The sequence below is a fragment of the Pinus tabuliformis genome, chromosome 7 (assembly GCF_031772625.1).
Source record: "Pinus tabuliformis cultivar Carrire ecotype Pingquan chromosome 7, CPIR1, whole genome shotgun sequence".
NCBI lineage: Eukaryota > Viridiplantae > Streptophyta > Pinopsida > Pinales > Pinaceae > Pinus > Pinus tabuliformis.
The window spans coordinates 1,761,455,081-1,761,479,690 of record NC_142293.1 but is presented as its reverse complement, the minus strand read 5'-3'; the positions used below and the strand labels follow the sequence as shown (position 1 = coordinate 1,761,479,690).

Here is a 24,610-nt window from a genome sequence, read left to right as displayed (position 1 = left end):
GTTCTGAACTGTGATAACACCGAATTTATCTCTGTAATTGTTATCCGAATCTCAGAGGTAAACCCGAACTCTTTGACTGTGAGCTAGCATTGAACTTATCTCTGCAATCTTGTATCCTTATCCGAGCTCCTTTAACGGCCTTGCCTCTTGTAATCTACCCGAACTTGTCTCTGCACTTTGTCACCCAAATTTAGAGAGATCCGAACTTCTTGAGTGTGGTTATGCAAAGACCCTTCACACATATATATATAGTGGTATGCCCATGAATATAAGCCAACATGACCTTATGAAGGGAGGTGTCTCTAATTAGCTGAGCCGACATGAGTCTTCTACTCCATCTTGAACCCAACTTGAAGAGGAGAACTTGTGCTTGTCTTTGGTATGCCCATGAATATAAGCCAACATGACCTTATGAAGGGAGGTGTCTCTAATTAGGTGAGCCGACATGAGTCTTCTACTCCATCTTGAGCCCGACTTGAAGAGGAGAACTTGTGCTTGTCTTTGGAGAGCTTCATGACAATTCTATAGACTCATATACATTCATAATATGCCCAAGAAGGGTTCTTCATACATGACATTGACTCTATATGACTTTTATGACAAATCCTAAAGGCACTCAATGGGAGCCATCTAAAGATAAAATATCTTGCTCATGAAACCCATGAAGCAAGAATAGAATCATTTTATTTTTCTTCTTTACATCAATTACATAAAAATCATAATTACACATGTCATTATGAAGACCGAACCTAGTTACACTTTTCAACAGGGCTGACATTTAGGACTTATTTGTTGTTTTCTGCATTTTCAGCCATTTAAAACACACCATTCAACTATCCTTGTTTACCCCCTTTAATAGCCTCAACCATTTGTTTGCCCCTTTAACAGCCCCCTTTAATTATGTGGCTATTATATGATTTTGCATGTTGTAAATTCGCAAACTCTTGAAATCCTAACTTATAACAGCATTTTATAAGTGGATGGTGGTTAGTGGAGAAGTTTACTTTCACATATATAGACCTAATATCAGCCTCCACAGCTTTGCTAGTGCTTTCCTCTATTCCATAAGCTCTTTGTCACCCTAACACTGTCTTTACTGATGATCTTTCTAGGATCTTTAGAGACCCATTTGGCTTAAATCCCTAGGTCATCTAAACCCTAAGTCTTACCAAGAGCCTCCCATGTGGGGACAATATCTAACCACACAACAGCAAGGGTGAAGCCACTGAGGTGACAATGGTGGATGATCTCATAGTTTCCCTAAGACCTAGAGTGCCTAGTGAGGCTTTGCACTAAGTTGTTGGATTTTGCAATAACAGGTCCCACATGTCTAAAATAGGTGGGATGTGTCATGTGCTAAACATGTATTCCACACGTAAAACACACAAAATCCACATGTCCTCAACATGTGGGGCACTAAAACAATGCATTAAAAAAATAGAGTTTCATATGTTATGTGTTGATTTTTTGTGTAGCATCGAGAGGTATTCCCGCATGCCTAAGTCGACCTAGAAGAATCATGAATATTTAAAATAAAAATTTGATTTTCTTTATTGACAAGTCAACCCAAAAAAATTCAAGTCGGCCCAAGAGGGTGAAGGGACGTGTCCCTTGGGTTATTTCACCCCATTCAACTAGTATAAATAGATGATGTGACCTCTCATTTTCTCCACCAACGAAGAGCAAGTCTAAGCATGAAGAAGTTTGTTTTGGAGATCATCTTTCTATCTTTCTATCTCTCTCTTGGCCGCACATGTGAAGGAGTCTTTGACCGAGTTCTTGGACGAGTTTGACTAGCATTCTTAGACAGTCACACATGTGAACAAAAGGATGAATTTGCACATAACAGTTGACCAAGTTTGACAGTTTAACCGAGTTGATTTAATTGCAATTTGACCAAAATCCTTACTACAATTAACCACAGTTGACCACAAGGTTGACTACAGTTGACTGCATGGCCGAAATTTGATCATGGGAAGGTTGACCAAGCCAAGTTGACTAGTGTTGAATTTATGATATTTTGGCTAGTTTGACCAGTGTTGACTTGAAGATTGACTAGGTTTGACTAGTATTTTGACTTGGATTATTGGCATAGATTTCTAGACAAAATTGTTGATTTTGTAAACCTTGTTGAAGAATAATTTCTCCTAAAGAAAAGTTGTTGGGTTTTCTCCCAAGGTTGGGTTTCCCAGGGTAAAATTTGTTGTCTCTATTGTGCATGGTTGTCTTTCTATGATCTTTACTATTTCCATTGCATTTACTGTTGAGATTTTTTGAAGTGTAATTATTCAATGATAATAGTGGAATATATACTGGTTGGAAATCATTAGGAAGTAATTATCTAGCAGAAAATCGTATTCTATTGTACATCTTCTCGAAAATTTAACATATTATAAGTGCATTTGAGCTATTAAATCATTCATTTGACTAAATGTTCAAAAAAATTACATCTTTGTATCTATAATTCATTTCTATAATTGTTTTTTGTTTATAAATTATATATCTATATATAGAACCTAAAGGATTAGCTCAAGCAGCTTGATTTTCCATGCCAAAGCCATATTTGCCAAGGAGGCCACAATGTCAAATCCACCTATGTCCCTTGGGTTAAAGAGTAGATGTTGTTTGTCAACGACATTTACCTCAAGCACCATTCCTGGAATGTCAAGAAATTGCTAGAGGATATCCCTAAGGAAGTTTTCCATTGTGAGGAAATGACTATAGGACATCCCTAAGAAATGTTTCCATGTATATGTGTTTGTTGTTTGATTTGATATGTCAAAGCCATATTGACCAAGGAGTTCATAATTTCAAATCTGCCTATGTCCCTTAGGGTTAAGAGTACATATTGTTTGTTAATGACATATACCCCAGGCACCATTCATGGAATGTGAGGAAATGCCTAGAGGATTTCCCTAAGGAAGTTTTCCATATATATATAAATATATATATATATATATATATATAGAGAGAGAGAGAGAGGTCAACATACCACATATCTGTTGAAATATGTAACTAGGTTCGGTCTTCATAATGGCATATGTAATCGTGATTTTATGTATTTAATGAAAAGAGAAAAATAAATTTATTATTTTTGTTCTTGAGGCATGGGTTTCATGCCTAGGGGAAATTTATTTTTAGGTCAAGCACCCGCTCATTGTTTCTAGGTTTTTCATAAAGTCAATTGAGTCATTGTCATGTATTGAAGACCCATTTAGGCATGTTACATATTGTAAAGAAAAAATTATTGAGTCAAAATAAAGTCAAAAGACCCTCCAAGACCTCGTCATGGCACAAAGATCAAGTTAGCCTACATGAAGGGACAAGTTGGCCTCAAGATAGCAATTTGTACCCCTCACAAGCCTATAAATAAGAAGGAATTCAACCTCATTTGAACACTCACTCAAGCAAGTTCAATCTCCTCAAGATAGAAGTTGGAAAGGGACGAAGAAGAAGAAGAAGATCAAGATCTAATTTTGTGGGCCTCTCTCTCTCTTTCATTAGGGTTTCTATAGTTCTAGGCCAGATGAAATTCTGAAGCTACATCGAAGTTGTGAAGCTACAAGGTCGAAGTTGTGAAGTTTCCTCTAAATCAAAGTTGTGAAGCTACTAGGTCGAAGCTGCTAAAGCTACATCAAGGTCGAAGTTGTGAAGCTGCTAGGTCGAAGTTGCTAAAGCTGCTAGGTTGAAGTTGTAGAAATTGTTGCTGGTGTCGAAGTTGCTGGAAGGTCAAAGTTTGTTGTTGGAAGCTTTTAAGAAGGAAGGATGACTTGGTCTTGGAGGGTCTTGGTCAAGGGTCATAGGTATTGGAATTCGTCAATTGAAGTTGTATAAGAAGAGAAGGATTCTAGTGGGTGTTCCTCTTAGATGGAAAGGTTTTGGCCCTAGTTGATCGCCTATATCTTGTGTCCTATTGTATCATTGTTATTTTTTATTTGGTAGTTGTTTGATGATAGAGAACACTAATAATAATAAAGGAAAGAAGAAGTTAATAAAGTAAAGTAAAAATACATCACAAGTAGTTATCAAGGAAAAGAGAAATTACCTACGCTTGTTGCCCCCTAGATTTGTCAACAATATCAGATGTGCATATCTTTTATCCTCGTGTTATGTGACTTGGGTGGGGAGTGATGAACGATTCCAATATCACTGGTCACGTCATGAATAATATTAAGTTGTGCCCTCATGTAATAAGGTGGTTTGTACAAGAATCATCTCCCTCTTAAGATATCTTTATGTATTGACATTTTACCATACTAATTAACTTCGAGTTTTCTCTCTTTTCATAATTCTGTTATTGTATATGTGCATAATTAATATTTCCTGAGATGTAAGGATCCAGTGAAAACCCAACATGTAAGGAATGTGAAGAACTACCAATCAAAATAAATAAATCATTTTTGGAATCAAGCAATCATCTAGGTCTTCAAAAATACATATTCACTTCTAAGGTAAGAGAGAACACAAACATACCTGTGGAAAAGAATTCCAAAGGTATAGAAACTCTACTCCACATATGTGAGCTTGAATGCTTTTAACTCCCTCTAAAGTATCAAGAGCATGGTCCTTCACCTAAAGGGAAGAACAAAGAAAGTGATTTTCTAAAATCTATAAGAAAATTTCACAATAGAGTGCCCTTCTGCAATATAACTTTTGTTACCTTCCTAGATACATATTGCTCCTCAGCTAAAACACGCCCAGAAATTTTCCCCCTCAGAAGCCCTGGAACCTGTATCATTTTACATTTATTATTGCTTATAAGACCACGAGGTTAAAAACAAAAGTATGCTCATAGGAACCTCGTATATCTCATGGAAATCAATATCTCATGGAAATCAAGGAATTCATGGATTGTAAGTAGCCACTCCTAACCTTGGCAAACTGATCAGCAGCAAGATTAGCCTTGCCATTCATAGAAAGACAGACACCCTGTTAATAAAATACCATAGATCCAATCAGAAACAAACTTAATATAAAGCAAGGATCAAGAAAATGTTTCAATAAAAAATAATGCAGCCTTACATGCATGTATGCAAAGAAAGCGCGTGACCAGACGCAGTCTTTCTCTAGCTCTGCCCAATATTTCTCTGCAGCTTCCCACTTGGCATTCAACAAATAATAATTTTTAGTTGAATATTCTCTCCCTAAGAACTAAAATTATAAAGAAGAATGAGGAAACATATCAAACTATGACATTATTTATTTAAATGTGCAAATAGAATATATCAAAAGAAGCCATTGCTCAAATGAATCACTTCTTTGAGAACTTTATCTATTTACATTAAATCTATATCAATCACTGAACTGAAATGTTCAATGAAAACCAAAGACAGCATATTGGAGCACTAACTTCAAGTTCCAACATGTAGCTCACTCCAAGCTCATATAACCATGCATGCCGCATCTTGAAAAACTTTGAGTTGGGAGTTAATCTTAAGCCCTGCCATTCAATTATAGGACAGATGAATAAAGGTTTCAATCTATCCATATTAAGAAATATAATCCAGGAAAAATGAAAAATGTGTAACATTTTAATATTGAAACATAGTGAAACCATAAACCTTAAGTATGTTGTGTAATGTAGATGATATGATGTTACAGGTTTATAGTAGTGAATGTTAGGGTTAATAAACAGCTCAAGAATGTCAATTTAAGTAATGTTAATGAAAGTATGTATATATAACATCATGTATGTACTTAATAAGTAATAAAAAAGGCACTATTCTTCCTTCACATCTTGTGGTCATGAATATAAATGGTACCAAATCCTCTATCCTTATCTAAACCATTGGTGAGTCATTTCTTTGAAGACACGAAACAACACCTAAATTGGGAGCATCTAATTAGAACTGTGAATGAAGGAGAAGACATAATTCAATGTTGAAATCTGTGCACATTGAGATTCAAATTTTGAAGATCTCACATTAAAGAAAGCAAGTAAAATTAAACATTTTAAAGCTTTCGGCATTCGTGTTTAATATTTTTGAAGTTAAACAAGAAGGATTTTGATATCTTTGTTGCACCCAAACCCTTACCCTATGTGATAGTCTTAAAGAACAAGATCCTAGAGTCAGTACAAAAGGGCTGCCCATTGTCACCATGGTAGCTCCTTCACACACTTTTGCCCAGCTCTCTAGCACAAGGAGTGTCTCCCTTAGTGCTATCATAACTGGACCAGAACCGGTGGAACTGGCTGATCCAATCAGTTTGGGGACCGAACTGGTCCAATTCAAGGTTCAGAACCGGAAATGGCCGGTTCTGTAAATGGAACCAGCTGGTTCACTACCAAACCAGCCTTTTTTCACTGAACCGGCCAATTTTGTACCGAACCAAATGGTTCCATATAATTCGACCAAAGATGTTCCAAATGAAAAAATTTTAACGAAAAACAAGAATTGTTGAGTGTGGCAACCTAACATTCAACCCTATGGCCCTGTTATTGCTATGCAATTAATTCTCCTTTATCTTTTATTTTCATCCTTTTATTTGAATTTTTAACCTTACCATGAAATGACTCTGGATGTTTGAGAGTGGTTCCAACCCCATCAGATTTCATAGGGAGAAAGTAGAATTTTAGATCTCACTCAAAATCCAACAGAATTAACAGTTTTTCAAGATTTCAGGATTCAGAGAATTGCCACATTTCCATCACATTTTGTCATGTACGAGGGTATGGAAGTAGTATTTAATCAAAAGCACCAAACCCTCTATGTACCTTGATGTTAGTGGCATTGGTTGTTGAACTCCTCTATCATGACCCTATTAAAAATGTACTCATCATTCAGACAAAATCTTGACTTGACATGCTACATTTTTTCCATCTTATTTTAATCCTTAGAGGGTGATATTGATGACAAAGATCCCAATATAGGCAATGATTTTGATGATAGGTAGGTATGTTTTGTAGCATGATTTTTTTTGGATGCTGAAGACCATATAGAACCTATTTATTGATGTATTTTTGGTTTAGGATATGGATTACACTCAATGCTATTTTGGTTGTGCACCCTTACATGCTATGTAAATGAGAACTTTCACTTACTTGTGCATAAATGGTTTGGATTCATGTGTTTAAAATTTGAATATTTTATGTGTTTCTGGTCGACCGTTTTTTGGTCTGGTTTTTTTACCGGTTCCGGTACGGTTTCAACCGATTCTCGGTTCAGAGGGCTTTCCGTTTTGGTCACCAGTTCGGTTCCAACAAGATTGGTATCCCGAAGAAACACTAAGCCTAATATATGATGGTCACAAAAAATAATGATAACATTTAGGGGGATAATTCTGATTTTAGTTTCATTCTTGATTAAAATTCAGAATTGTTAACAGCAAAAGGAAGAGTTGGTTTTATAACTTTTGGGGGTGGTTGTGTTACCCTTCATATTGCATTAGAGATAAATGTCTGATTTTCATCACATGACATATTTTCAGGCGTAACTTACAGGGATGCTGATGGACTAGATATACATGTCCTCATTCTTGCTTGGAGACGATACATCTTGGTTGGGCATATCTTTGAGCCTCTTACTTCACCATGATGCTGCATGAGATGCTGGTTTAGTGTATTATGTGGTGGATTGCCTTGGTTCATGTTGCATTCTTCATGGTCACACCAATCATATCATGTAGATACTGATGATATATTCCTCGGTGCTATGTTATTGGTGTATGGCCTAACTATTGGGGTTGTTATCTTCATATTGTATGCATCTAGAAGGAAGACCAGCACACAGAATTTATTCCTGAGCCTTAGGAGATAACTAATATTTTTACTTTACAGTACACATATATGATATTTATCTAGATGAATATAACTAGAATGTTAATTTTTCTTTTTTGGAGAAGCAAACAATGCTCTAACAGTCTGTGCAGTATGGGACATATTACAGGACAGCCATAGAGACAGTTTTTCCGGATATAGAGAATTTTTTTTATTTTTTTTTAATCAGAAGCAAATATGAATACCTGTACTCTATTTTTTTGAACTCTGGGTGCAGAAATGCTCAATTTGTAAAGGCAACAAGCCACACAAAGGTCTTGGGCATATGTGGATGTAAATTTTGTTTTAAATAAAATAAAATTTGCAGATTTTTTTCCTTGGAAATATCAATATGCATTTGTTTGTGTGTACATTACAGTACACATATATTATATCTATCTAACTGATTATAACTAGAATGTTATTTTTTCTTTTTTGGAAAAGCACACAGTGCTCTAACAGTCTGTGCAGTATGGGACAAATTACAGGACAGCTATAGAGACAGTTTTCCGGATATAGACAAGTTTTTTTGTTTTATTTTTGGATCAGAAGAAAATATGAATACTTGTACTCAATCTTTTTGGACTATGGGGGCAGAAATGCTCATTTTGTAAAGGCAACAAGCCACAGGGAGGCTCTTGGAAATGTAATGTCCCTTCCTAAAATAAATTTAGCTAAAGAAAGATTCACAATTTTGCATTTTTGGCTATTATGGGGGACCCACGTGTTTTTGGAAATAATACTTAGGAGAAGGGGAGGTCGAAATCACTTAGCTAGTGGAATGTGGGGGCCACCCCCTCATGAAATACGCACCCCTTGGAGAGAAATTTGAATTGCTAAGGAAAGGAGGTCGAAATGCTAGATGGAGGGACCCACATGAGGAGGCAAGGAGAAAATTATAAATAGGAGGATGGCAGCTATTGGGGCTTTTTGTTAACTCAACTCTTTCATTGTTGCTCAAGTTGTTCAGCTGGGTCACAAGTGCTGCTTAGCACAGAGTTTTCCAAGGGGAGAACTCACCCTTCTTTCGGTGGACTTCGAGTGCCACCCTAGGGAGGTAAATTCTACTACCATAGAGAGAGGGATTTGTGGATTCTTGGAGTGTTCTTCAGCCAATTCCCTCAGCCAGTTCATACTCCAGGGAGGACGCAGAAGCTAATTTGTGCCACTCATTTCAGCGAGTTCCCAGGGGTGTTTTGCCGGGAGAAATTTGGAGAAGTTGCTTTAGGGGTAGGCCAGCATTTGTGGAGAGTTTTGGAGCTGGAGGTGACTGCCTTTGAGGGAGACGAATTTGTCAAGTTTGGGCCTGTGCAGGGGTCACTGGACAGAGATTTCATCGTGTTGGGCTCAGCCATTTTGTGCTGGAAACTCGTGAAGTCTCTCTCCCGCTCCAGGAGGAAATTCCGCGGAGCATTTCTACAGCAACTTGAGGAGGAATAAGGAGGAATTTTCAGCATATTGTGCTACTGGGGACGCAGTCTTTGGCCTGGAGGGCATAGCTCCAAAATAGAGAAATAATGGGAGGTCGGAATTAGCTCAAAGTTCAAACCCTTTCTCGGTTTTTGTGGGTTTGGTGAGAGGAGACCGAGCCTATTTAAAAAAAAAAAAAATCTGAGCACTAGAAGTGGGTTAAATCTTCAGTTCTTCCAGCCAGCAGTGTAGTTCCACAAGGGTCAGCACAGACTTCTTAGAGGGGAGCCATTATACAGCATTTGGGCAGTTTGTTATTCATCACTTGGGGCTTGTAGCTTGCCTTGAGTTAGCCCAGGTGCACTCCCATTTCATATTGTACTCTCTATTAGATAATGAAATAGGCCCATTTTGGAGTGTTTTTGGAGCATTTCTGGTTATCTGATCATGTGTGCAATGTATTGTGTTGAATGTGTTGTATTTGCTTTATTTATCACTGTTAATATCCACTAGGAATATTACAGGAATATGCAGATGTAAATTTTGTTTTATATTAAATAAAATTTGCAGACTTTTTTCCTTGCAAAAATATATATATAGTGTGTGTGTGTGTGTTTCCTCGATGTACCGTCCCCCCCTGCAATTATTTTGAGGTGGGCAGCCACATTTCTAGGCATTTCCATTTTTGAAAGCCTTACACATTTCATGAAACTTAGGCCATAACCATGCAACCAAATGCAACACCGTAGTGTTGGATAGTAAATTATATCTTCATACCTCTTCAAGTTTTATAAACCATTTGATCGAGCCAGGCAAGTCCCTTTTCAACCTTTGCAAGCGACCTTTATAATAGCTGCAACAATTAAACAAAAGAAAAAATGAAATGCATCTAGATATAAAATTAAAATTTCCACTTCCTAAATGATTTACCATATTCATACAACTCTTTTGATCTTTAAATAAACTTTTATTTTCTTCATATCTGATATCTTGGAAGAAGGTTACGTAGAAATTTAAAAGAAGTAACAAGTAGCCATATCATACAAACTATTTGTTCGAAAGGATAGTGCACTGTTCAAGTTGCCTTTTGCTCATGGTGATGATTACATCTTCCAGCTTTGTCAATTCTTTTATGGCATTAATAATGTGACTTATAAAGTCATCATAGAACAGTTGTGAGCATTTTTGGTATCGAAAAGAATTTGGGATTCTTTTCCAGACTTCTGAACAAATACTATTGGCTGTTTGTGGTCATTGTGTATGGGAATGCTGTATGGAATCTGGATATATGGGCCTGACAAGAAATATAAAGTGCCAAATGGACAGATATCTAGTTCTCCCTTAAATGTGGATTCTAATGCATATTTTGTAGAGAAGTGGTCCACAGAATAGGTGCATAAAGTCATTTCTCAGATCTGTTTCTCATTGTTCCAGCTTGGCAGTTATTTCAGCAGAGAAAGTGCTAATAATTGTGATTGTTTGGCATTGTGACACTCTGAAGCCTTGAGAGGTCAGGTTTATGCAGCAGTTTTGGAGTAATTTGGCATGGGCTTTTCAGGATGCCTTGGATCTGAAGATAAAATCTTGAGGATCAAAGTATGGAAGACTAGCTGTTGGATGGATGATTGTTACTGAAGACTAGCTACTTGGAGGCAGCTGAGAATTTTTGTGAGAGTTTTCCTTTGGTCTGTTTGGGAGCAACTATTTTCATAAGTCAGTTTGTGCCAGTGTTGTGAAAATCGCGATTTAATGAAAAAATCGCGATTTTTTCCTTCTGCCGATCAAATCGCGATAAATATACGAAAAAATCGCCGGTATTTTTTTTTGCCGATTTTTACTGAAAAAATCGCGATAAAAACAAAAAAATCGCCGGGGGTGGCGGCAGCGTGGTTTTATAACGTTTTTTTGGGTTTTTCATGCGCTCATTTGGACAGTCGCGCGCGGAGGGAGGAGGAGCTCTTGGAGACCAAGCTGAAGAGGGTTTTTAGCCAAATCTAAGTGCTTAGAGGAGAAAATCAAGAGGAGACCACCGATTTCTCCATAGAAACGGTATGAGGATTATTTTTTTTTCTTTTCATTGTTTAAAAACATTGTTCTTGTACGTTTTTCATTTTTTTTGGTTGGGAAACTTGGTATGGGCACCATTTTTCTTTTGTTTTCATTGTTTTTAAAGATTTTTTTGTATTTCTTCATTGTTTTGGGTTGGGTAACTTGGTATGACTATGGAAACCAATTTTTTTCTTGTTTTCATTTTTTTTAAACATTGTTTATGTTTTTTTCATTGTTTTTGCCATTTGGTTGGGTAACTTGGGTTTGGAATGGTTGGGTAATTTGTGTTTGAAACTTTGAACTTTGGAATGGTTGTTTTAGGTTGGGTTATGGGTAACTTGGATTTTCATTGTACAATCATCAATGTAAAGATTAAAAATTAAAATACTAAATTGTAATTTGTAAATTTGTAACTTGTAATTTTTTAAATGCTAAATTGTAATACTAATCCTTATTTTCCCATAGGTTCACAACTGCATCAAAACACCATTCAAGACTTCAAGTTTGCAACTTCAAAGTTCAAAAACAAACATGCCAAGGAAATTGGATCCTTTCTGGGAATATGTTGTACCTGATGCTCCGAATGATAGAGTAAACTTGAGTTGCAAGTTGTGTGGAAAGGGGATGTCCAAGGGGGTGTACAGGTTGAAGTTTTACCTTGCAAAAATCCCTGGACATGATGTAGAGCCTGTTAGTGTCAGTCTTTCCAGCCTTCCTCCAGTGATCAAATATGCTCTTACAAAGTGATTTTGAAGTGTCAAGGTCAAATTTTGTCATTTCAAAGAGTTTTCAAGCAAAATTTGGTCACTAGGCATTAGGTCTAGGGTTTGCTCCCACTCTTTTTAAAGTTGCCCAAATGCCCATCTATGTCACTATTCAGTTGAGTCTATCATCATTCATAGGGTTGTCATTATCATCTCAGTGTCTAATGAGTCATTTTACACCTTGTCCATGCTTCAGTTGCGCCTAGGTAAGGTCATTTCTCTCTCCTAGGGTTTTGAAGGCAATTTCTCTTGGACGGTCAAATCATTAGCAAAACTTGTATCCAGATGTTCATACACCTTCCCCTATCCTTCATATACCGTATCAAATGCTTCCCATCACTGAGATCCCCCAAATTCCTCATTTTTGCACAAACCCTAGTTTCTAGCTACAACCTGGCAATTTTCTAGGTTTGGCCTGTGTTTTGCCCTTTTGGACCCCTTCCCCTCACTCAATCTCTGAGATTCCACTTTCCCCTGCTTCCTAACATCCCTCCCCACTCCCAAAAATTTCCCCAAGAATTTAGAAGCCCCCTATCCCCTTCATTTTGCTCCATTTCGACAAAATTCCTTGTTTCACACATCGGGACAAGTCGCACTCAAATGATGTTCCAGAGCAATAAAAGATGAATTTTGGAAAATTGAGAGAGGTTTTTGTCCATAACATGCCAAAGAAGAAAAACCTCCTTCACTTTTTGCACAGGTGTCATGGTTTTAGAGAAATGTCAAAATTGCAATCGCCAGATCCAAGGAGGTTGGTCAAAGCACAAAAACGGAGAAAAAGGCCCGATCCACTCCAAATTTTGGCCAAAGCCTCCTTGACTGAGCATGGTACTTTATTGGGGACTCCTAGCCCAAATTTCAAGAAATTTGGAGAAAATTTTGTCAATTGTGATTTTTTTGTGCCAAACACAAGTTTTTCCGCTTGACGGGTCCCACCCCCCGCGCGACCCTTTCACTTGGCAACTCTATTTTCAAAAAACTCAGCATTTCTATATTTGTCATGAAAAGTTACACATGCTCATCCATTGCCAAGAGATTTTATGAAGTTTTGGGCCTCCAGAAAGTCAAAAAACAAACAAAAAATTACTTTCTGCCACATTTTTGACACACAGAAAGCAGTGTTGGGAGATTGCAATTTTGGAGGGGCAAATGACAACCAAATTCAGAAATTCCAGTTGGGTTGGAAAGTAGACTCACAGACCTTTCCAACAAGCCTACTCTTGCCTCATTTGGACACCTATAAGTGCCCCAAAAGTGCTCTCAAAGGCGCGCGACCCGTCAGGATTTGGCGCGCGACCCATCAGGCAAATTTCATAATTTTTCACTTACAGCTCATGGATTCGCCCAGCTATTACTAGTTTTGACTTTTGATGGGGTTTTTCACCCTCTTTGATGTAATTTATGTATTTTCATGTTGATGTGACACTTATTTACCTATTCTAGAAGATTCATTCATGAAATATCTTGTATTTAATGAATGAATTGGTTTCCTAGCTTATAGAGGCAAGTTGTTTTGATTGCCTAGTTTTCAGTGCTTAGTTTAGAATTGGTTGAAACAGCTCCTAGGATAGTGAGCTCGACCGCTAGAGGCAGGAAAAGATGTTAGATGATCTATATTATGTACTTTCTGGCTCATTTTCATGGTTGGACTCTTGAGGGAGAAGCTATCATTGTATTATTCACTGTATCTCTGCAATTTTTGGCTAAGGAAGACCAGGGTTTTGCAGTCCTTTTTGGGATTCTTGTGGTTACATGTATTGATGGTGTGTTTCTCTATGTACTTGTAAGTGTGTTATGTGAATCATTTCCTTTCTTTTCCTTCTGCACATTAAACAAATGAAGTGTTAAAGTAGAACTCATGACTGTCATGCTCTACTTTTAAGTTTGTTTAATTTCAATGTTTTCTATTGTTTAAGGAGAATTCAAAGTTATTGTTTGCTCTCCTTAACTCCTCATCTGTCATTCTTAATCATCCACCTCAATCAAAGGCATCAATACTGTCTCCTATCTCGCCCCAAAGAACCCCCTGCAGAAACTGTGTCCAATCCCCGCACCCAAAATTGCCACCTCCTCAATTTGCCACCAAAAACCTTAAAAATCCCAAATCAACCCTTTGATCAGTTTACTAGCCTAAAATCAGTGTTACCCTATTGGTTATCTCGCCCATTGAAGATTTTGACCGAGATAGACCAGAGAGAGCCCTCTCCTGCCCCGTAGGGCTAGCTACGAGGCTAAGTGGTTTGATGTTGCCTTGAGGTTTACCTTTCTCAGCCTGAGGTGAAATTTCAAGCACTAACAGAGCCTTATACAAATACAACTTCTGAACTTATCCAAAAAGCCATGAGAGCATTGGAAACTTTAGAGCAGAATAGAGAGGCCAAAGAACTCAAAAGGCAACTAAAAAGGTCAGCTGAAGGAAGTGGGCCAAGTGGCACTGGTTCTACTGCAGCATCAGCCAATCCGGTAGCTGCATCATCATTTTTTGTTCCTCGAACCACCCCTGGTTCACAGCGATCTATCGGTTCAATGCTAAAAAGAGCTGAGAAAGAACAAGCTGACAAGTTGCTGGCAAAATTTCTCCTCTGGAGTGATATTCCTTTCAGCATTGTAAGGAATAATCCATTTTCCCAACCTACTGTTGATGCTATTGCCTTCTTATCATGATTTCAGAGGTCGGATTCTTCAAAATGAAAAGCATGACTGCACCCAAAGATTGGAGGATTTCAGGGCATCATGGGCATAAACAGGATGCACTATTATGTCAGATGGTTGGACTGACCAAAAGGGGCGAACCCTTATAAACTTCTTGGTTAGTTGTCCCAAGGGGACTATGTTTATCAAATCTGTTGATGCATCTGCACAAATCAAAGATGCAAGAACTTTATGTGATTTGCTGGATGTGTTTATTTTGGAGGTGGATGAACAACATGTTGTCCAAGTCATAACGGACAATGCTGCAAATTATGTTGCTGCTGGTAGGATGCTTATGAATAGGAAACCTACTTTATTTTGGACACCTTGTGCTGCCCATTGTATTGATTTGATGTTAGAGGACATAGGGAAAATTCCCTTTGTCAAAGATATTGTTGACTCATCAAAAAGCATTACAAAATTTATATATAATCATACATCTGTGCTTAACTTGATGAGAAGATTCACCAACAACAAAGAGTTGGTGCGCCCCGCCATTACACAGTTTGCCACCAGTTTCATATCTCTTCAATCCCTCTTGATTTATATGTGGGATGTGAAGAGAATGTTTCTTTCATAGGAGTGGCGTGCTTTACCAATGAGCCGCAAACCAGAAGGAGAGGTCGTATGCAGACTAGTTTCATACCAGGAAGACTTCTGGGCGGGAGTGCAGGAGGTGTGCGTCGTTACTGAACCTTTGGTAAAGGTTCTTCAGTTGGTTGATGGTGAGAAGCCCGCAATGGGCTATTTGTAGGAAGCCATGGACAGGGCCAAAGAAGCCATTCGGGCCTACTATGATGATAAGGGAGATGATGGGTTTCAGAAACAACTCCTTCTATGGGGAGTGATTGATGAGCGATGGAACAACACACACCATCGTCCCATTCATGCTGCTGGACTTTTCCTGAACCCTGCATTTTCTTATGCATGTGGGTTTGATTTTGATGTTGAGATCATGGATGGATTCTTATCCTATGTCCAAAAGATGGTGCGATCTCCAGAACAACGTATAGAGATCTCTAAACAAATTGAGACATATAGGATGGCAGGTGGCACATTTGGCTTTGAGATGGCTATCACTGATAGGACGATTAAAATGTCAGGTATTTTTTAGTTTGTAACTTTGTTTCTATTAGAATATATTAGAATATTCCTATTTAGCATTTAATGCTCATTCCTTTTAGCTGTTGCCTAAGTTGCACGAAACGGGGAAACGGGGAAGCGAAACGAAACGCGGAAGCGAAACGAAACGCGACCTCCCCAAATTTTGGAAACGGGGAAACGTGAATATCTATATATATATATATATATATATATATTAAAAACATTTAAAAATTATTAATATATATATGTGCAATCATAAAGCATTAATGATACATTTACTTAAACATTTTAACATTAAGATTAAATTTACATCACAATGATCACATTTACTCATGAGTCATCACATAATGAAAATAAAAATATAGGAACTGGAAAATCCAAAATCAGCCTTTATTTATATTAGTATATGAGGCTGCAAGTACAATAAAGACTATAAGGCTGCAAGAACTATAGAGACAAGTCACAAAAGACTAATCCTCATCATAACAATCCTCATCAAAAATAGAAGCAGCAGAATGCTCAACAGTGGATGGTGGTGCTGAAGAAGATGATGCACCAATTCCACTTCCAGAATCCTCCTCAATATTCAGGGCAGCAAGAAACTCCTTGCTGAATAGTGTGATGAGAGAATGAGAGGCACTGCTCTTTTATAACTTTAGAAATGGTTTCTAGAACAGCTTAGAAACCCTAAAAAAATTTAAAAACTAATTAGAAAAAAAAAAAAATTAAAAAACAAGTAATTTTTTTGGGGAAACGGGGCCCGTACGGCTTGGAAACGCGTTTCTGGCCGTACGGGCACGTTTCCATTTCGGGAAACGTGCCCGTACGGTCGGAAACGCGTTTCCAGGCCGTACGGTACGCGGAAACGCGTTTCCGTTTCGTTTCCGTACGGAAACGGACCCTGTACCTGCGTTTCCTGCAACTTAGGCTGTTGCTATTTATATTCTTTTAGCAGTTTCTTTGATGAAACTGAGTGTTTCTATATTCTACATGGAAACCTGATGTTTCTATTATTGTAAATATCTCTGTATTATGATTGAGTTGTTTGCTCATTCGAAATTAATTCATTCAACATTCTTTTATGGTATCAGAGCAAGGTTAAGAGATTTCTTGAACAATAATTCTCTCTGCATCGTAATCTCTTGAGTCCTTTCTAAGGTCGAGCCCTCTGTAAGCCAGGCAGCCTTCACTGAGTCTTAGCCTCGGCTTTGCTCGCTGTGATAAAAGCTTACAGTCGTCCATCTCGATACAGAAATGGATTCTTCCCTTGCATGATCTTTTTATTAAGGAAATAACTTTGTGGCGGTGACTGTTTTCGTGGGAGCGGAATTTTTTTTGGCTGGCCAGTTTGCTTGGAATCGTGAATCCGGCTATCTTCTTCTTCGCCTGGCGGCTACTCGACCACAACGTGGAATTCCTCAGCAATCGTGATCCAGGTGTTTTCTCTCAAAACTCATTTGTTTTTTTGAAAGTCGGAGTCGTGGTTTGAAAATTCGATCTGCGGGCAAATTCGTGGTTTTAGTTTCAAACGCTGTCAAACCCGTGGATATCTGTGGATACGCGTGCAATTTGAAACCCGTGGATAGATATTTGACACCTGTGGATATATATTTCAGACCTGTGGATACATATTTGAAACCCGTGGTTAATATATACATTTTGAAACCCGTGGATATATACTTCAGACCCGTGGATACATATTTGAAACCCGTGGTTCATTCTGTGGATACATATTTGAGACCCGTGGATACAAATTTCAAACCCGTGTAATTTCAAACGCGTATATACCTGAGACGTGACGTGAAATATATATACGTATATACCTGAGACGTATATACCTGAGACGTGACGTGAAGCTCTGATAGCTCACGTGGGCCAATTTGTTTAGATCTTCGTATTTGTTTAGATCTTCGTATTTGTTTTGTGGGCCAATTTGATACCTGAGACGTATATATCCGTGGTGTTTGCCGGCAGTGTGTTACCAATCAGCAGAAACGTGAAGCTGAGACAGCACATGTGGGTCCATTTTTCAATATTTGTATTTGCTGTATTTGTGGTTCTGGTTGCCGGCAGTGTGTTACCAATCAGCGGAATTTTTTTTCTCTTGTGATCCTGACAGCCTTCATTACAAACTCAGACCTGTGACATCTGTTTATTGCATCAGTATACACTTGTGGTAGACCTGCATTCTCAGAACTGTATTCTGTGCTAGCAGTATTACTATTGTTTTAGACTGAAGAGATATTTTTGCTGGGTAAAAATTTTTTTAGCAGGACAAAGTCTGTTCTTTAATTTACATCAGGATAAACAGGCAGCTACATTGTTCTTGTGTGTCAGACTTCTGTATTTTCTTTGGGAAAATGGCCACACTTACCAATCTGATGTTAGAAGGAAATCAACGCTTTAATGGCAGCAACTATAACATTTGGAAACAAAGAATGTTGACCATTTTTTAGTACAGGCGTCTTGATCAACTCATTTTGGGCAAAGAGCTTCGTCCCGGTACAGCCGCGACCGATCAAGATAAATTTGATGATCGAAATCGAGAGGCTATTATGCTTCTCAAGCTCTCTGTCGCTGATGATCAGTTACCACAGATCCCTTCTGGCAAGACAGCTGCTGAAATCTGGCAACAGTTGAAAGAACTGCATGAGACATCTGATAAAAGCAGAGCTTTTTTTCTCAAAAATCAGTTGTTCTCCATCATGATGGACGAACATATGTCTTTACAGGAACATCTCAACAAAATTAAAGACATTCGAGATCAGCTCGAAGCCATTGGTCAGACCATGGAGGAGGAAGATATGGTAGTCATTACATTGAAAAGTCTATCGAAATCTTATGAACACTTCATTGAAACGCTCAACATTACCACCACAAATGTTGATCTGAAGTTTCCAGATTTATGTACCAAACTTCTGCAGCAGGATCGGTGGAAACAACAGTTTGGTAGTAGTGCTTCATCAGTGTCCTCGGAAAATGCATTTTCTGCAAAATATCAGTCCTCTCAGTCCTTTCAGCAGAAAGGCTCCTCTCAGCCTTTTGATCCTGCTCGGAAGAAAAGTGTGCAGTGTAATTACTGTCACAGGTTCGGTCACATGAAGAAAGATTGCCGACAGAGGATTGCTTCTGAACAGAGGAAACAGGGAGGGCCACATCAGACAGCTAATGTTGCAGAACATTCCGAGCAGACAGAGTCTGCCTTTTACGCCTTTATGGCTAAAAGGTCTTCAGATCATGTTCCTTCCTCTGCATGGTACATTGATTCTGGCGCATCACGTCATTTTTCTCACAGGCGTGACTGGTTTATTGACTTCTCACCTTTCAGTGATTCCGTGGTATTTGGCGGAGGTGAAAAGTACACAGTAGCTGGCAGAGGTACAGTTCAAATTCAGTCTGGTGGGTGCACACTTATATTTCTGAATGTATACTATGTTCCTGGTATGGAAATTAATCTGCTATCTGTCAGCCAGATTATGAGGAATTCTCCTCAACTTGATGTAGTGTTCAGTACCCACAAGTGCTCCATTATTGACAGGGAGTCTAGTTTAACAGTTGCTGTTGGCCTAGAAGATCATGGTTTATACAGGCTACTTGACACCGGTGACTCTCCAGAAGTGGCTCTAGCAGCACGTATTTCTCCTATCAGCACTCTATGGCATCAGCGATATGGGCATCTCAATATGCAGTATCTCTCTCAGCTCTCTAGGGAGGGACTTGTGTCTGGATTACCTGATATTCAGACTCAGCAGTTGGGGGTATGCAGCGCCTGTCAAGCGGGAAAGCAACATCGGTCTTCATTCAAAAATGGAGAATCTTGGCGCGCATCTAAGGTACTTCAGTTACTTCATGCTGATATTTGCGGACCTATGAATACAGCTTCTATCACTGCTTGCAAATATTTTTTACTTATTGTAGATGATTTCAGTAGAAAGATGTGGGTATATTTTTTAAAAAATAAATCTGATGTTCTTAGTACCTTTCAGAAGTTTAAAACTTTAGTGGAGAAAGAATCTGGTTGTAACATAATGACCCTTAGGACAGACAATGGGGGGGAATTTTGTTCTTCAGCGTTTGCCAACTTCTGTGATATCCATGGCATCAAACGTCAATTAACCACTCCTTACACTCCTCAGCAAAACAGTGTTGTCGAGCGTCGCAATCGCACGGTTGTTGAAATGGCTCGTTCCATGCTACAACACAGGAGTGTTCCAAACAAATTCTGGGCTGAAGCAGTATTTACTGCTGTTTATCTTCTTAACAGATCACCCACTCAGGCTGTTACAGGGAAGACTCCTGAAGAGGTTTGGTCTGGCCGAAAGCCTAAGATCAGTCATCTCAAAGTATTTGGCTCAGTTGCATATGTTTGGATTCCAGCTGCTAAGCGATCTAAGTTGGATTCCAAAAGCCAGAAACTCATGATGACAGGGTACAGTGATCATCACAAGGCCTATAGGCTGATAGATATAGCCACTGGTCGTCTTAGCTTCAGTCGGGATGTAGTATTTGATGAAGACAGAGGATTTTTTCAGTCTTCTTCTTCTAAGCAGTGTTCTGAGGATCAGCCTCACAGTGTTCTTCTTCCGGTCGGTCCACCTGATGGGAGGGATGATGTAGCATCAGTATTTGATCATACTCTATCTGAGCTTCCTCCAGAAAATAACCCTCCTCTTGCGGCCCCTATTGCTCTTGAGTCTCCTCCACCTCCTCCTGATATTGGTTCCTCTACTTCTGCTATTACTTCTTCTACTCTTCGACCAAAATGGTGGGCTAAAACCATTGGTGATCTCCGGGATGATGAGCTCCTTGAAGGCAGAACTTCTAGACATAAGAGCAGACAACAGTCTACAGTCAATTTTGCTCTTATGGCTAACCTGCACAGTACTTTTGAGCCTCAAACCTATTCAGAGGCTAAGGGTACATCTGAGTGGGAACAGGCTATGGAAGCCGAATTCCAGAGTCTTCAGAAGAATCACACATGGACACTTTCTGATCTTCCTGTAGACAAAAAGCCCATAGGCTGCAAATGGGTGTATAAAGTGAAATACAAAGCTGATGGAACCATAGACAAGTATAAAGCTCGGCTTGTGGCTCGAGGATTTTCACAGAAGGAAGGCATCGACTATGAGGAGACTTTTGCTCCTACAGCCAAGATGAGTACCATAAGGCTTGTTCTTGCCCTAGCAGCTCAGTTCAATTGGAAAGTTCATCAGATGGATGTAAAAAGTGCTTTCCTAAATGGTGATCTCCAAGAAGAAGTCTACATGACGCAGCCTCCAGGATTCAAGGTTGCTGGTCAAGAACAGAAAGTGTGTCGGTTAGCTAAAGCAATCTATGGATTGAAACAAGCTCCTCGGGCTTGGTACATGAAAATTGATTAGTACCTGACAGATCAGGGTTTTCAGCGGAGCCCTTCTGATGCAAACCTGTACATCAAGCATACTGGTGATGATATCTTGTTTGTGGTTGTCTATGTGGATGATCTTATCATTACTGGCAGCTCTGCACATTTGATCCATGGGATCAAACAAGATTTATGCAGAACTTTTGAGATGACAGACTTGGGGCTTCTTCATTATTGTCTGGGGGTTGAAGTTTGGCAGACTGAAAATCAGATCTTTCTCTCTCAGTCCAAGTATGCCAAAAATCTTGTGGACAGATTCAGAATGCAGGATTGCAAACCGGCCACGACTCCTATGGAACCAGGGCTCAAAATTTCAGCTCAGTCATCCTCTCCCCTTGTGGATGAAACTTTATTCAGGCAATTAGTGGGCAGTCTCATTTATCTTACTGCTACCAGACCTGACATCAGTTTTGCAGTAAGCTACATTTCTCGCTTCATGTCCACTCCTAAAGCTGATCATTGGCAAGCAGCAAAGCGTGTGCTACGATATGTGCGTGGCACTTCTGATTATGGCCTCCTATACACTCGAAGTTCCAATCCTATTCTCAGTGGTTACACTGATTCTGACTGGGCCAGTTCGGTTGATGACCGTAAATCTACAGCTGGGTATGTGTTTAATCTAGGATCCGGTGTTGTTACTTGGACTAGTAAGAAGCAACAGGCAGTGGCTCTCTCCTCAACAGAAGCCGAGTATCGGGGAGCAGTTAAGGCATCCTGTGAGGCAGTTTGGCTTCGACGTATGTTGGCAAATATGCATGTTTCTCAGACAGGGCTTACTTCTTTGTTTTGTGATAATCAGGGAGTGCTCAAACTTGCCAAGAATCCTGTCTTTCATGAACGAACAAAGCATGTGGAAACGCATTGTCACTACATTCGCCAGCTTGTTGAAGACGGCTCAGTTCAGTTGCAATATGTTCCCACAACAGAGCAGCCCGTCGACATCTTCACCAAGCCTCTTGGTCCTGATAAATTTGTAAAATTCAGAGGGTCTATTGGTGTTGTAAATAGATTGAGCATTAAGGGAGGGTATTAGAATATATTAGAATATTCCTATTTAGCATTTAATGCTCATTCCTTTTAGCTGTTGCTATTTATATTCTTTTAGCAGTTTCTTTGATGAAACTGAGTGTTTCTATATTCTACATAGAAACCTGATGTTTCTATTATTGTAAATATCTCTGTATTATGATTGAGCTGTTTGCTCATTCGAAATTAATTCATTCAACATTCTTTTAGTTTCAAATTTCATTGTCTCTTCAAATTTCATTTTTTTCTTATGTTTATTTAAAATTTTATTTGTAATTTTGTTGTAGATGCATGGTGGAAAATGTATGGTGGCAGGGTACCCCTTCTACAAAAGCTTGCCATTCGCATCCTTAGCCAAAAATGCAGCTCCTCGGGATGTGAGCGCAACTGGAGTGTATTTGAAAAAATACACAACAAGAAGCGCAGCAGGTTAACACTTAAACATTTAAAATATTGCAAATTTCCAAATAAATTTTTCAATTCATTAAACAATATTTTTTTTATAATCATTAATTATTATTTCATGATCTTTGTACAGGTTGGAGCCCCAGCGACTTAATGACATGGTCTACGTCTACTACAATCTTCGATAGTGGGTGAGGCAACTTGAGAGGACACCTGATGTGGATGCCATCTCATTGGTTGGGATTGACACCACTGCTGCATGGAGGGTTGAGGCCGAGAGGCCTCTCATGGATTCTGCTGATGATTGGTTAGTGCAGGATGTAGTGGAGGGGGAGGAGGAGCAGGAGCAGGAGGAGGAGCAGGTGGAGGAGGAGGAGGAGGAGGAGGAGGAACAGGAGGAGGAGGTGACACCGCCTGCCCGGGCTACCACTGCCACCAGTAGAGGACGTGGTCTACCTCTTATAGCTCCTACTTCTAGTTCTTCAGCTTCTAGAGCACATCAGACTCCATTGCCAGCTCCACCAACACGGGCACCAGCATCTACATCTAGAGGGAAAGGGAAAGTTGTGGCATTTTCTCGCAAGAGGGGCAGAGGAAATCAATAGGATTAGACTTTCATTTTATTGTATATGACATTATGACATGATGAGATACATTATCATATTTTTTGTTGATATTTTGAGGTTGAGTTGGGACTCAGGAGTCAGGACTTACTATTCAGAACATGATTCAATGTTATGTGCGATTTTAGGGCTAGAAATGATATTAAACATCTTATATATTAGTTTTTTTATCATATTTATGTGTCAATGTATTTATTTTATGTTGTAGATGGTTTAGATATTAAAAAAATTGAAAAAAAATGAATATTTTTGTACCAAACGATTTTTTCCCGATTTTTTCTCGATAAATCCGATTTTTCCCGATTTGTTCCCCGCGCCGATTTAATCCCGATAACGATTAATGCAACATTGGTTTGTGCCTTACTTGGGGGTTATTTGTAGCTGATCTGCATTAGATTCTAGGGATCTTGTATCACTATTTTACATACCATCTTCAGCAGATTATTGTGCCTATATTGAAGGATCATTTCTATGACAGAGCACCTATTCATAAAATGAAGATTCTTTCATCCTTACATATTCATTTCTGTTCTCTTGCCTGCTCTTGACAGTGCAAGTACGTCATTTGAGGATTCTCTCAGCATGATTATTGCGTACTGTTGACAGTAAGAGGAGGTGTATTCAAAGTTTGTAAATGCACCCTTTTCTTAGCTCCTTAACCAGCCAGCAGATTGAAAACACTATCAAAGAATACCTCCGACAGGTGTGAAGAGTAGTCAAGGCTTAATAGGTGGAATGCCCTCAATGGGAGAATGGAAAATGGCAGCCACACATGGTTATAAGCACATATTGTTTCCTGAAATTGAAAAACACTCCTGCATGGCAGAAGCCTAATAAATATGTTAGAGCAGATTTGAAGGTAAAGATGACAGTTCCCAGCTTAGAGGGGATTTGGATTGATGTTCAGTTTATTTGTGGGAGGACGTGCAAATGATCCATCATCCAAAGAAGGATCCAAAGCCAAAAGAAAAGGACGAATGATTTCTTTAAGCCTTGGAAAGCAAGGGAGGAGCACTGCAAGGGAAATGAGAACAGAATCAAGGTTAAATCACATATTTTAAGGGTACTCTGATTTGTGAAAGGCTGTTGTAACAACCAATTTGACCACTTTTGCACATATTTCGATGCAGTTTCGCATTTTATGGGGTTTGTTGAGTGATTGAAGGAGTCCCCTGACTTTAGGGAAACCCTATGACAGCTATCAAATCATTCAAGAGCCCAGAAAAGATAAGGCCCAACTCTTAAGGAAATTCAGTGTTACATGCTCCTTGAATTATGGATCTGGAAATAATCATAATTTTATTTTATCTTCCTAGAGAAATACATGGATCTAGAATCCACTATTGCAAGAAGATGGAGCTCGAAGTCTATAAAAGGA

General features: G+C 38.9%; 1 protein-coding gene across 3 annotated transcripts in view; it reads right to left on the bottom strand.

The window, feature by feature from the left end:
- Positions 1-24,610, bottom strand: part of LOC149255394 (uncharacterized) — a 280,594-nt gene that overhangs the window by 121,900 nt on the left and 134,084 nt on the right. For all 3 annotated transcript variants that reach the window (XM_089460475.1, XM_089460473.1, XM_089460474.1), the window contains 6 exons: positions 9,944-10,019; positions 5,351-5,440; positions 5,023-5,100; positions 4,873-4,929; positions 4,661-4,729; positions 4,474-4,572 (listed from right to left, as the gene is read on the bottom strand). In XM_089460475.1, coding sequence (XP_089316601.1) covers positions 4,474-4,572; positions 4,661-4,729; positions 4,873-4,929; positions 5,023-5,100; positions 5,351-5,440; positions 9,944-10,019 — 469 coding nt within the window. The remainder of the gene's footprint in view (positions 1-4,473; positions 4,573-4,660; positions 4,730-4,872; positions 4,930-5,022; positions 5,101-5,350; positions 5,441-9,943; positions 10,020-24,610) is intronic.